Genomic DNA, 13,180 nt, shown 5'->3' with positions numbered 1-13,180 from the left:
AAAAGCTATATACTTTGTAGTACAGAAAAGACTAGAGGCATCAGGCATTGATGACTACACAGTTCTTTCGGAAGATAAAATGAAACAAGATGAAACAGATTAATTCAATGATGAACTATTTATTTTTAAGAAAAATAAACAATTGTGCAACAGCAGTTGAAATAGTGTGAAATACATCCACACAGCAGATTCTCTCCTTCGCTCCATGACGTATGTCCTAACTCACGTCGCAATAGATTTAAAGGGAAAGGATCGCCTCAGGTATAGATTGCATTTTCCGATACCTGATACATCTATTTTGATTATATCGCCGCCGATATTCGATCCAGATATCGGATCGGTGCATCCCTAATCAAAAATACAAAAACAGATATAACTCTGTAAAATACACAAATCAATAACAAGATGAGACGTTTTCTACAGTCATTATTTTAGGAGAAGCTCATTCCATGTCTTCGCTGTCTTTGTCGGCTGTCATGGACTTGAGTTCCTGCTGGGTGGTGGACTGAGTTCCTGACGAGGACACTGCGTTCTCCTGGTTGCCTGCATCCTGTCTGCAGCGCAGGGCGCGGGGCAACGAGTTGCACAGGGCCTTCCTGAACATGGAGCTGGAGAAGACGTAGACGATGGGGTCCAGGGCCGAGTTCAAGAAGTTCAGCCCCAGAGACACGATGGTGAGCTGGGTGAAGGTGTAGAAGGTGGCGCAGTCCGACGGGAAGTACGAGCGGTTGACCCACAACCCGATGGTCGTCACTGTGGTGGGTAAGAAGCACACCATGAACACTGCGACGATGGCAATGCACACTCGCATTGCCTTTCGCACCTTGTCTGGTTTTCCCATCTGTCGCTTCCTCAGGAAGCTGGAGATCCGGATGGAGCAGAAGAGCAGCATGGCCATCGGGATGAAGAACTCCAGCACCGTCAGGATCCGGTGCATGCCGACCAGGATGATGATGGCCCGCAATGCCTCTTTGTAAGAGGTGAAGAAGAAGCACTGGGTTTTGTCGCCGCTGCCCTTGATGTGGTTGTAAGCCAGCATGGGAACCCGAGGGCTCATCACCAGCAGCCAGACAAACAGTGACACGAATACAGCCTGACGTTTAGTCATACGGTTGAACCGGTGGTGAGGGTGGACCACCTGGAGGAAGAGCACAGTGATGGGGCGTCATTTCACACCATGTGGAGCAAAAATGTGTCAAAGAGCTGATATTATACTGTCACATGACTGAATAGAGTCACAGTGAAACCTGCCCTCATACAACGGTTTGTATGATATCCTATGAATAAGCCCCCACAAATGACGTTACATACTGAGTGTAAGCGGTTAGGTTTAGAAAAATAAACATGGTGACCAATGTACCCAAAGTTCACACTGATCCAAACGCAAGTCCACTGGGGAAAGTCCTGTATTAAGTTCTACTTGTGGGTCAAATTGATGCCGTATCTATGGCGTAGAAGCATACCCTATGCTGTAGCCCCACCGCCATCTAGTGTTTTGAAGGTGTAACTGCAGTGACACAGACATACTATTGAACAAGTATAAATTCCCACAACTCTGCGTAGAGCTGTCACACAACTATAAATCCGCCTTTATGGGGATAATTCCGTCTGTACTTCTTTACTTTAATCAGCACATTGGTCACTTGATCGCAGTCTTCCAAAATTTGGGTTAGACACAAATTAATGGCTCATCATTATGTGGGATATGTACAAATTTTGGTGCATTACTTTTCACAGGAAAACATATGAACGGTGCCTAAGAACAGCAAAGTGCTGCTGTGTTTATAAACCAGCTTCTGTTCCAGCAGCATGAATATTCTCATACAGGGTTTATTTAAATTAGCAAAGATTAATGAGTATCAGCTACTGTACTGGATTAAATATAATGACTTATTTTTACACTTGAAAAAAGAATATTTCAAAGTCTCCTGGGAGGCTCCTGGGAAAATGAAGCAGACTTTGGCTTTCTATCGTTTGAGTGTCTCAGCTGAACATCAGTGGATGGATGACTCCACACAAAGCTTTAACTGAATGTAAATGTACTTTACTGCAGACAAACAGCAACACTGGTTATGATTTAATGAGTCATTGCTGTGTTTCCAGCGTGTTTGTAGGCACCAAATGTGGGTGTTTTGACCTGTCACAGGATAGTGCCAAGAAAAGTAGTTGTTTTTTACCAAGACATTGCTGCTTTTTCAGCTGGTGCCTCCAAAAATGGTGATTATGAGCCAAAATATGATCTTTTCACAACCACATGTTAAGCATTGTTGAAAAGTAAAGTTTCAGTGTGAAGTTTCAATGTATCCGCTACATAATAATGTGCAAAAATGTAATATATATGTGGTTTGCACAAACATTCAAAGCCAACATTTGTTCTGGCGATTGGGTTGAGTTGGGAAACAGTCAACAAACAATGCCCTTAAACTCCTGGAACTAGTGGTTACCTTAAAGTAGCGGTAAATTGCCACCACGGTCATGAGAGCGATGCTGGCCGAGCGGTTGGAAAACATCAGGAAGAGGTTGATTCGGCACAGGCCGTCTCCAAACACCCAGTAGCCCCTGAGCAAGGCATCGATCCTCAGCGGCAGACTCACTAGAGCCAGGAAGTCGGCGATGACCAGGTTGAAGAGGAACAGGTTGTTGGGGTTCCAGGACTTCAGTTTAAAGCAGAAGATCCACAGGGCCATGATGTTTCCCAGCAGCCCCAGTACCACGTCTATGGTGAGGACTGGAGGGAGGATCAAACCCTCTAGTTGAATACCGACCGGTGGGCAGCCGCCGCCTCTACCACCACCACCAGGGGCCGGGGTCGTCATGTTCAACACTGAGGAAGTGATGTTTCCATTTGGCTCTGATAGCATTTTGGCTGATTGAATTTTAATTTTGTATCATTAACTTCCTTCTAAGCAGAGTAGATGATTCAGTGTGGTGGCAGAATTTGGCAAGATGACTAGAAAGAGATTATTTTTAGTTTCAGCTGTGGGTTTGTTGGTTGACTAAGTAGGAGGAAAATAACTGTGTGACCACACCGAGGAAAGTTTCTCGATTAGGGAAATTTAGCACTTCCTCTTTTCACCTTCTTTTTTTCTGTTGAATTTAATCTGTTGAAAAAAACAAAGAGTATGTTGGTGTGTGTACATGAACATGACCTAGTTGAACTTCTCCACAGGACAGATGAAAAGGCATTTTTATACCAAACGTAGTGACATGATTCTGATATCAAACATCGTCAGAACATTTTAAGAGAAGTAAGTCTTGATAAAATGATTTATCATGATCTATTTTCAATATAAAGTCCAGTTTTAAAGATATTTACATTTGCACCTGAACATCTTTTTTGTTTCCAAAATGTATTTACCAAATTAAAAAACAGTTACAACTCTGGACATTGAAAACTATCACAAACAAACTTATCATACAGGATATAACCTTAATGATGAAATGTAATATTCATTCGCAACATTAGAAACATTAGAAAACCATAAATCATAAAATACTTTTCAACAACAACCAAACTGTTATGAAAATATATATTTAAAATGTGTAGAATATATAAACCTTTCATTACATCTACTGCAGCATGTTGCTTATTAAAGAGTTTCTACTGAAGAAAAGGTAATTTCTTATTTAACCTCTTTGCCATTTTAATCTCATGTATACAGGTTACACACATTAAATGACTGAAATATTCAGAACTCACCACTCTGACGTTTCATTCATGAACTGCTCATAAACCTCCGTCTGTGTATTTGTATGTCCGCTGCAGGAGGAGGTTCCTGTGTGGTCGACTTTCATCACCCGTCAGTTGTCAGGCTGTTACCACAGTCGTACTGGTACACATAGTACAGCGACACATTGAAGATCAGAAATCCTGCGTGATGCCTATTTCTTAAGACATTTCACCAGGGGTGTTTTTCCTTTTTAAGAGGCTGAGGAGCAAAACTAATCTCACTAACATGCTATATATATATATATATATATAAAATACATTCGTTTCATCTGTAGATGCACAACTACAGAGTTTCATTACATTTAAACCGAATCAACATCGGTGAACTCAGCATTTCCTGAACAATATCAACAAAAAACACAACACTATATCGTAAAATAACAATAATAATAATAGCTTATGTTATAATTATTTTAGATATTTATTATTATCATAATTGATAATATTATTTAGGTGTTGAAAAACAGTGCTTTTTATTCTGTTAACTTAAGGTTTCTTTTTATTGTCATATACATAAACAACACCCTCTGACTCTGACCTCGACACATGTCAACGTTTGGTCGTAGACTTTCCACATATGACATCCAAGGTACCCTGGGTGTGTTGGTTGTTGACGTTCTGAAAGATTTCTCCAGTCACCTTGAGGCGTCCTGTTATACATATCTACCAAGTTTAGTAAAAATCCATATGGCGGTTAGGCCTAGATAAGAAATGAGCTCTCTAGCGCCCCCATTTTGTTTGATGGGGTCAATAATGGAGGGGTCCCCTCAGATTATGTGTGGTCATATGCCTACAAAGTTGCGTGGTGATGGGTGAAACCCTTGAGATGTTATACACCTTTATGTGATGAGCCACGCCCTCCGCAATATTCATTGCCTTATAGAAGCTCAGTTTTAGTAAGTTTTCCAACTTTTGCCAAGAGGGAACTTTAGATATTGGTCCCTAGATTATGTTCACCCAGTTTCATGCAGATCGCTCAAACTTCCTAAGAAGAGATCCAAAAAATTCAAAATGGCGGAAAATCTAAATCTCCTCTCATGAGGAGAGGCATCTCTGTGCAAAGTTTCATGTCTCTACCACATACGGGGCATGAGATATGCCCATTCAAAGTTTGCAATTTCAATCGGTTGCTATAGCGCCCCCCTTTGGCCAATTGATGTAATATTGCTTCATTGGCATCCTCCCATGACCCTCTACCACTGTGCCAAATTTCACATGGATTGACCAAGTCAGTGAGGAGAAAAACATGGAACAGACACACAGACAGAGTTTTCATCATTATACAGTATAGTAAGATGGTATTATAATTATTGATGCATTAATGTGTTCATCACTTTAATGTTGCAGCTAGTAAAAGTCGAGCTCATTTCAATGACTTCATATACTTAATCAACAATAGTCCATCCTAATGTATTAGTTGATTATATTTTGTATTAGTAATCTGAATTTGTAAAGTAACTAAAGCTGTCAGATAAATGTAGTGCAGAACAAAGTACAATATTTACCTCTGTGATGTAGTGGAGTAGAAGTTTAAATTAGCATGAAATGGAAATACTCAAGTAAAGTACAAATACCTCCAAACTGTAATTAAGGACTTGAGTCTCCACCACTGGTTAAAGGTAAAGAAGCAAACCAAAGCCGCCATAAAGACTCGCATTCAACAAAATTTTTCCAGATCTCAAGACAACCAGGAACCAAATAAAATGGTTTTGTGTTTCTGTGACAGTGACCTATCACACTTCCTGTCTTCTTCCTGCCGACCGACGTCCCCGATGCGTCACTGCTGAGGCACTGCAGGTCAAGCGGTGCTCAAAGTTTAGAAATGAGTTTCCTGTCTGGGTACAAATGTACAAATGGTGGAGGAAGTTTTGAAATCACAGGATTACAGTTGTTGCTGTTATGTGTGACACACCAGCAAATCACTGTTCAGAGTCTCTGAATCACAGTTCAAAAATATGGCTCCGTACAATTCAGTTGTTTTTTTTCAGTGTCAGGTTTCCCCTTATCTTGATAAAGTGAAGTTTATAGTTACCAACTGATTTGATTAAACTGTACAAATATTCTTGTTACAATATAATTACAACCATTGTTTATTTGAATATAAAAATACTTTGTAGATGTGTGAACATCTGAGCAAGGAAAGGACAGAAACTTTGACCTCAGTGAGGAGGTGTGGTCGACCATGTTGCTCGGTATGATGCTTTCTTTTAACAGATGTGATTGGTTGTCATAGACATGCCCTTCTTTGAGCTTACCAGGTGTGGACATCCAGTGGAAATGAGTGGTAATTCAAGACTTTTTCCAATCAGATCTTGGCCACTGTAACTGTTGTAAGAACTACTTTACTACCATAGAGTGTTGGAGTGGTCCGTTGAGGCTGTCATAGCCGTACCGCTGCTGCAGTAGGCCACCGGTCACCGGCCAATAGAACCCGACTGCCAGACGCCTACTGTCGGGGACATGCCATGACGGTCTTGTCGTGAGGCACCAACAGAGATATTGGAATGTAGCATGGACATCCTAGACTCAGCGGAACCTATACTGACCTATACTGCAGCCAGCCGCCAGGGGACCATCAAGATGTTTTGATTCCACTTTTGGGAAGCTGTCAAATTGTTTATCTTTATTAAACAGTCATGATACAAATGCAGCATGCACTGGGGCGGTTAGCAGCCGACTGTGAAGCGGTCGGGATGAAAGTCAGCACCTCCAAATTTGAGGCCATGGTTCTCTGCTGGAAACCAGTGGATTAACACCCTCTGCCTCAGGGAAGAGTATCTCTTGTTCATGAATGAGGGTAGAATGGAGCTTTAGATGGATCAGTTTGGTGTGGCTTCTGCAGTGGTGCAGGCGCTGCGCTGAAACGTCGTGTTGAATAGGGGTCCATCTACGTCCCAACCCTCACCTTTGGTCATGAGCTCTGGGTAGTGACTGAAAGAATGAGGTTGAAGATACAAGTGGCCGAAATGAGTTTCCTCCGTGGGGTGTCTGGGCTCAGCCTTAGAGAAAGGGTGAGGAGTCAGACATCCAGAGGGAGCTCGGAGTAGAGCCGCTGCTCCTTCATGTCGAAAGGGGCCAGTTGAGGTGGTTCGGGCATCTGATCAGGATCCTCCTGGGGGCCTCCCGCTGGAGGTGTTTTAGGCATGTTCCACTGGTAGGAGGCCCAGAACACACTGGAGGGATTGTATATCTCATCTGGTTTGGGAATGCCTCAGGGTCCCCCAGGAGGAGTTGGAAAGTGTTGCTGGGGAGAGGGACGTCTGGGGTGCTTTGCGCAGCCTGCTGCCCCCAAGACCTCACTTTGGATAAGTGGTTGAAAATGGATGATGGAAGATTTATTTTCAGTCTACTTCCACCAGCAGACTGGAGTAAACAAACACAGACGAGTTCAGTGAAGTAAGAATCAGATTTTGATCAGGATTTAATCAGCTGATACTGATCCAATATAATATGCCCAGATCAACTCAATACGATCCTTAAGACTGGGTCAAGACATCCCTGACTACTAAAGCTGGCCCAGCTCTCACTTTCTCCCCTTCCTCTTCCCCTTCTTTGCTTCCCATCTGTCTTTTTAATCTCACAAACATTTTCCACTGATGATTCATAGCCTTTTGTGTACTCAGTCAAATGAAATTTGAATTTCAATCCATGTGTGCAGAATCCAGCCGTCTGCTTGGCTCAATACTTTTAAACAGCAATGCTGCAGATTCGTTGGCGTCGTGTTTACAGGTGATTTATCTCTGCGGGTGCATTTCTGAGACTCCAAAGAGGCAACACTTTAAGACATTTAAGCTCCTTCCAGTGTTTTTAACTATAATGCTCTAATCTTGCAGCTGGAGAAAGGACACGTCTTCAGAAATGTTTTAAGTTTCGTCTTCTGTGTCGTTCGTGAGCATGTGCTTATGTTGTGTGTGTGTGTTTGCATGTGCTTATGTTGTGTGTGTGTGACGGACGGGTATCAGCATGGATTAGTGAGTAAAGGTAAGCGTGTGTCTCTCCCTGTCTAGGCGGATTTCCATCCCTCTCCTCTTCACTCCGGTCACACACACCGACCTCGTTTGAACCACCGCCGCCGTCTCCTCTCATCCCGTCTCCTCCTCTGAACCATCCGCTGCTGTCTCATGGCGCCGTAACTCTTGTGTGTGTTTGTGTGTGATTGGTTGGGTGTTTTATTTTCGGGTCTCGGACCATTGTGCGATGCCATTACTCCCTCAGGACGCAGATCGATTCGATAGGGTGTCTCTCCTCTACTGGTAAGCTAATTACCCATCTGCTCCTCCTCCCTTCCTTGCTTACTTTCCTCCTTCCTTCCTTCCTTCTCTTCTTTTTTGAAACTTGTCTCTTTTAATGTGGTTTTTGTTTTTCTGCCTCGTCCTCGATCCTTGCCTGCTGCGGTAGTTCATGCGGGTCACAGACTTCAGAGGTGAATTAGGTTTACAGCCTGTTTACCGGCAGATGCCTCAGACTTTAAGTCCACATGCTTGTGCGCAGTTCTGGGTCATGTGTGTACGAGCTGATTTAAAGGGAGATGCCAACATTTTTTACATTTAATCCAGTTCAGATTCAGAACAGTTCTATTTCTGAGACTTTCTGTTTTTCCTCTCCTTAACTTCAGGGGGACATTTTGTTCTTTTGACTCCCTACTTTTATCTGACAGCCGGAGTTAAAGCGTTTTTTTCATAGATTCATACGTTACCTTCAACGTGAGCTGGATGTGGCTGTCGTCTGGTAAAATTTGTGTATCTCCAAAATGTTAATTTTTCAGGGACTCTGATAATAACTGATCAATCATTTAACTTAATTATTTTATTAAAATGCTAAAACTCTGGTTTCAGGGAGGGATTTGGTTTGTTTCTCTTTGTCATGTCACTACATATTAATTAACTTTGGATTTGAGTCAATGGGATTGAACAAGTAATTTGGAAATGCCAACAGCTGCAGCAGGAACTATTTTCCACCATTTTTAACAATCATTAATTCAACAGTTGATTAAAATCATAATCGATAGACACATTGATCATGAAAATAATTCTTAGTTGCAGCCATATTGCTTCTTCAAACTGATTTTACAGACTACAAGGTTTGTTTTGTTTTTTAAAAAACAAAGTATAACGTATAGAAATCTTTATTACTGTAAGGTGAATACATTCACGTAAGCTAAGACAAAGTATATACCATGAGTATCTGGTATGGTGTGGCTCCTGACTCAGCTGACTGACTGATTGATCTTTTCTCCTGCGATCACTCTGTGATCCTGTTTGAACCGAAGCTGCAGCAGCTTCTGTCGACCTCACAGCATCCTGTGTTAATCTGTCAGCAAGTGGATCCATCTGCATCACTCATCTCTACGAAAACATCTGCTGCGCTTTACCGCGGGGAGTCTCGTCTTTTTATTTTCCCCTCTTGTTTTCGGGGCGTCTTGGTTTTTTTTCGACTCTTGAGCACACGGGAAGGGAAGGAAAACTGACAGAAAGACATTAAATATGTAGACACACTTCAAAGGAGGCACAAAAATGCATTCTGTGATATCTATTTATATTGATTATAACACTCTAAACATTTTGCTGCCATCTTGTGGAAACCATATTTTCATGTTGCGTTTGTTTTTCCTTGAAAAACAAAAAAAGCACATGAATGTTACACTAAAAACTCTTCAAATGTGTTCTTGTGTCCCCTTTGTTGGACTCGAAAATTATTCACTCCCGAGGTCACGTGGGGGTCACTGTGTAAACTCCACTCTCTGATAAAGACAGGGAGATGTGGTTAAAAGCTCCAGAAAAGCTCAGTAATTGGTTCATTTTATTTCCAATAGTCTGTTAGCTATTAACCAGGACCTTACTGGTGAATTTTTGAGAAAACAAAATGTACAATGTGAAATACAAGAGGCACTCTCCTTTCAGCCCGGCGCTCCACTGACTCAGTGAGATTCGGCGCCGCATTTGAAAGCACTATCCATGTTTTTCCTGTGGGCTTTGCTGATAGACAGCCAGCTAGCCATGTTAACATGCGGAAACATATTGCCCATACTTGAGTCTCTACTGGTTCGCTAATGTTAGCCTTGGCCACTCTGCACTGTGTATCACAGAGTCAGGTGGGAGCTAGCTAACGGTGCTGCTTATTGCAGCTTATTCAGAGATTACAGCTGGTAACTAACTGCAGAAATATGGTGACCCAATTTGTTGGTAAAGATTCTCAGTCATCCAGGTCATGGTAATTGTAAGTGTTATATCATATGCAACTTGAACTTGGTGACCCAATCTTCCCCGAGGTCGCCCTGGAGAGTCAACGGCCTCATTCTGAGCTGCAAAACCTCTTTAGCATTGTTAAGTATGTTAGCAGCATATGTCAGGCTGACACTGCTAACTGTGCTAACAATGCTAAAGGGGGTTTGCGGCTAAAAAATGAGCTGCTTACTCGCCAGGGGAACATGATGGGAGACCGGAAAAAGGGCACAGTGTGGGGCGTCGGTGGCTTAGTGGTAGAGCAGGCGCCCCATGTACAAGGCTGTTGCCGCAGCGGCCCGGGTTCGACTCCAGCCTGTGGCCCTTTGCTGCATGTCACTCCCTCTCTCTCTCCCCCTTTCACGCTAGTCTGTCCTATCAAATAAAGGCTAAAAATGCCCAAAAAATATCTTTAAAAAAAGGGCACAGTGTTTCCACAGCAACACTTTTGGGTTGGGACTGTGTTTATAGCAATAATCCATAGACTGTATATAAAGACGGACAGTGCGTCTCCACTCACCCAAACTGTGCAAAAGTGAAGCTCAAAGATCCCAGATACGGCTGCCATCTTGTTCTGGTGACGTCGTTCAGAGCCAGAGCATAGATATATATACATAGATGCTGCATCCTGGCTTGTGGGATGCGTCAATATCGCCGCCATCTTGCCTAGGTGCTCTGACCGGTTCAGACCTGTGTCAGACTCGGCAAAAATGCCACATTTTTGTTCTGCATTTGGGTGTACGAACGAAAGAAGTGTTAAAACCAAGCAGAAGGGAATAACATTCCACAGGTAAGAAGTTGTTTTACAATATTTTACTGTTACGAACATGTTTAATGAGATATATATCTCAAAAAGTGATCCTTCTTTTAAGCTAATCAAGTAAAGTAACTGTCCTGATCTGGTCCTAATGCCAAATTAAGCTAACGCTATGTCACACAACTTAATGAAAAAAGGTTAACATTTATATATTACTTATAAAATTATGATCCTTTGTCAAACAGCTATGTCGGTGTGTGTGTTATTCCAAATTGTCAACTATCTGTTTCATGGCACCAACGTGACATAACGCAGTATAACGTTAGTAGTTAACTTGTGGCCTGAATTGTAACTACAAATTATGTGGAACTGCGTTTTTCTGACACACTTATTTTGTGTGTAGTTTCCCAAAAAACACAGATAGGAGACGGGCATGGGTAGCAGCAGTGAGGAGAAAGGACTTTGTCCTGAGTGACTCCTCAGTCATCTGCAGCTGTCACTTCAGACCTGAGGACTTCGACAGGACTGGGCAGACTCCTAAAAATAATACTAGCTACTGTACACTGTATTTTTTGTAAATATGACCTAATAATGTAAACAGTTCTGTGTCCAGGCTCCCATGAGCACTGTGGTGTTATACATATGAGATTAAAGCAAAATTTTGTGTAAACATGCAGCTCTAAGTCATTTATTTTCACTTGTACAAAACCAACATTTGTTAATCAGAATCTGCACTGCAGCTCAGCACAACCCTGCTGATACACTATTTTTTGCACATTGTGTGAAATGTGAATAAACATTTATAGTCAAAATTAATAATTAAATGACATCATGGTGGGCATTGTACATCTAGTAAGAAAAAAGAATATTTATTACATGGGGAAAGTTTAGTTTAAATGTGTTGTAGAACTATTACTGTTACTTTATCTACATAAGATCAAATATTTTGGTATGAACAACTGCATTTTTTATTTAACCAAGTATCCTGTATCATAACTGCATGTCTGACAATTATAACAAACCAAACCGCATGAAAATCGGTTGAGAATTCAGCGAGTAATGATGATTTTAATCATAAATAATCTCCTGCCTCAATAGACATACATGCATTAGGCAGCGCGGCTCCACCTGGGCAAGATGGCGGCCGCGTTGACGTATCGCTCCAATGAGGAGCACCGTTGAATGCAGCATCTACGTATATATATCTATGGAGCCAGAGTCTGTGCAATAGCGATTTCACCAGTATCAAGTTTCCCGCCCATACACCCACCCCGACCAATCATGAGCAGCACCACTGAATGCGAGCCCACCAACTGGCTCACACAGTTTGTCAATCATGTTGTAAAATCCCCGTTTTTTAGCATTAAACTATTAAAAGCCAAACTTATCAGAAAAACGAACACTTGAACAAACATCAGCGTGATAAAAATGACCTTAAATGACAAAATCACCTTTGGGAAACTGTATTTGAGTACTTTGAGTTTTTAGTTTGGCCCATGTCCCATCCACTAACACAGAGAGGGCGGGCTTTATGACCCATACTGCAGCCAGCCACCAGGTGGCGATCAAGATGTTTCAGCTTCACTTCTGGGTAGCTATCATGTTGTCCATCTTTATATACAGTCTTTGCGATAATCGCTGAATGAGCGATGCTGCTAGCTAGCTCCCACCACACTCCAGTGCGAATTTTTCTAATCCTAGGATAGCAAAGGAATGTCCCGCCTTACTCTGCCTCTAATCGGCTTACCCTGACACTCCAGCCCGAGCTAATCCCACTCCTCTTGGTTAAACCTAACCAATCCAACCAACGAGGGCAACAGGTACTAGCCAGTCGTAGAGAGCATAGAGTGGGACATTACTTTGCTGTCCTAGGATTCACAAATTTGTGGCACGGGTGGTGTACAGTGCATTTAAACTGAAGAGTAGCTGAATTAAACTTTGTCAAGGACAGACATGCTTAACTTAACCGATGAACAGTTACCCATTGACGTCCCTAATATTTACACATCTGTACAAATATATTTATTTGTGAAACTCTTGATTCTTCGTCTCAATCTATAAAATAAATGCTCTTGTTCTTCCTCTGTGGTATAGATTTAAAAAACAAAGTGACTGGTCAGTGTTGCTTCATGCTGACCTGGTGGCTCTGCAGTAGTGTTACTGTGTGTGTTCCCCCTGGCAGCCGGCCTGCGTGTGATGTTAATCACTTGCGGCAGGTAATGCAGATTATCAGGTATTAAGTGATCAGTTTAATTGCTCCTTCTTGTCCCAGCAGGGAGCAGGTGCACGTTGTCGGCTGTTGTCATCTGTTTATGGGGCTCAGGGAGCTGCTGCTGCCTCTGCGTATCCAAGACGTGACGCGGGTCCAAAAACAATAATCAGGTCCATTTTCTTAATGTCAGTCAGTCTCAGGTCTGTGTGTCAATGTGTCCTAAACCTGAGGGAATCTAATTATCCTCTGGTCTATTTTAG

At 42.2% G+C, this 13,180-nt stretch overlaps 2 protein-coding genes and 1 long non-coding RNA gene across 4 annotated transcripts in view; 2 read left to right on the top strand and 1 right to left on the bottom strand.

Annotated features, from left to right (window-relative positions):
• Positions 1–103: 103 nt before the first annotated feature.
• Positions 104–3,846, bottom strand: LOC117247603 (hydroxycarboxylic acid receptor 2-like). Its single transcript, XM_033612189.2, has 3 exons — positions 3,701–3,846; positions 2,445–3,101; positions 104–1,138 (listed from the first exon to the last, which is right to left on the bottom strand). The coding sequence occupies exons 2-3, from the start codon at positions 2,859–2,861 to the stop codon at positions 443–445; spliced, it is 1,113 nt and encodes a 370-aa protein (XP_033468080.2). The 5' UTR covers positions 2,862–3,101; positions 3,701–3,846; the 3' UTR covers positions 104–442.
• A 3,636-nt stretch (positions 3,847–7,482) lies between these two features.
• Positions 7,483–13,180, top strand: part of stxbp4 (syntaxin binding protein 4) — a 79,498-nt gene continuing 73,800 nt past the window's right edge. For both annotated transcript variants that reach the window (XM_033610627.2, XM_033610629.2), the window contains exon 1: positions 7,483–7,983. In XM_033610627.2, coding sequence (XP_033466518.2) covers positions 7,928–7,983 — 56 coding nt within the window. In that variant the 5' untranslated portion in view covers positions 7,483–7,927. The remainder of the gene's footprint in view (positions 7,984–13,180) is intronic.
• Positions 10,678–11,378, top strand: LOC144459430 (uncharacterized). Its single transcript, XR_013488409.1, has 2 exons — positions 10,678–10,741; positions 11,112–11,378. It is a non-coding gene; the product is annotated as an uncharacterized LOC144459430 (long non-coding RNA).

This window comes from Epinephelus lanceolatus, chromosome 21 (genome assembly GCF_041903045.1).
Source record: "Epinephelus lanceolatus isolate andai-2023 chromosome 21, ASM4190304v1, whole genome shotgun sequence".
Classification (NCBI taxonomy): Eukaryota; Metazoa; Chordata; class Actinopteri; order Perciformes; family Serranidae; genus Epinephelus; species Epinephelus lanceolatus.
The sequence above is the reverse complement of the archived record's forward strand: the minus strand, read 5'-3'. Positions and strand labels throughout refer to the sequence as shown.

Bases quoted from the DNA above. Each gene is read 5' to 3' on its own strand.
- LOC117247603 (XM_033612189.2), bottom strand. From the start codon at position 2,861: ATGCTATCAGAGCCAAATGGAAACATCACTTCCTCAGTGTTGAACATG. The intron at 1,139-2,444 runs GTAACCACTAGT...CTCTTCCTCCAG, and splicing joins CAATTTACCGCTACTTTAAG to GTGGTCCACCCTCACCACCG.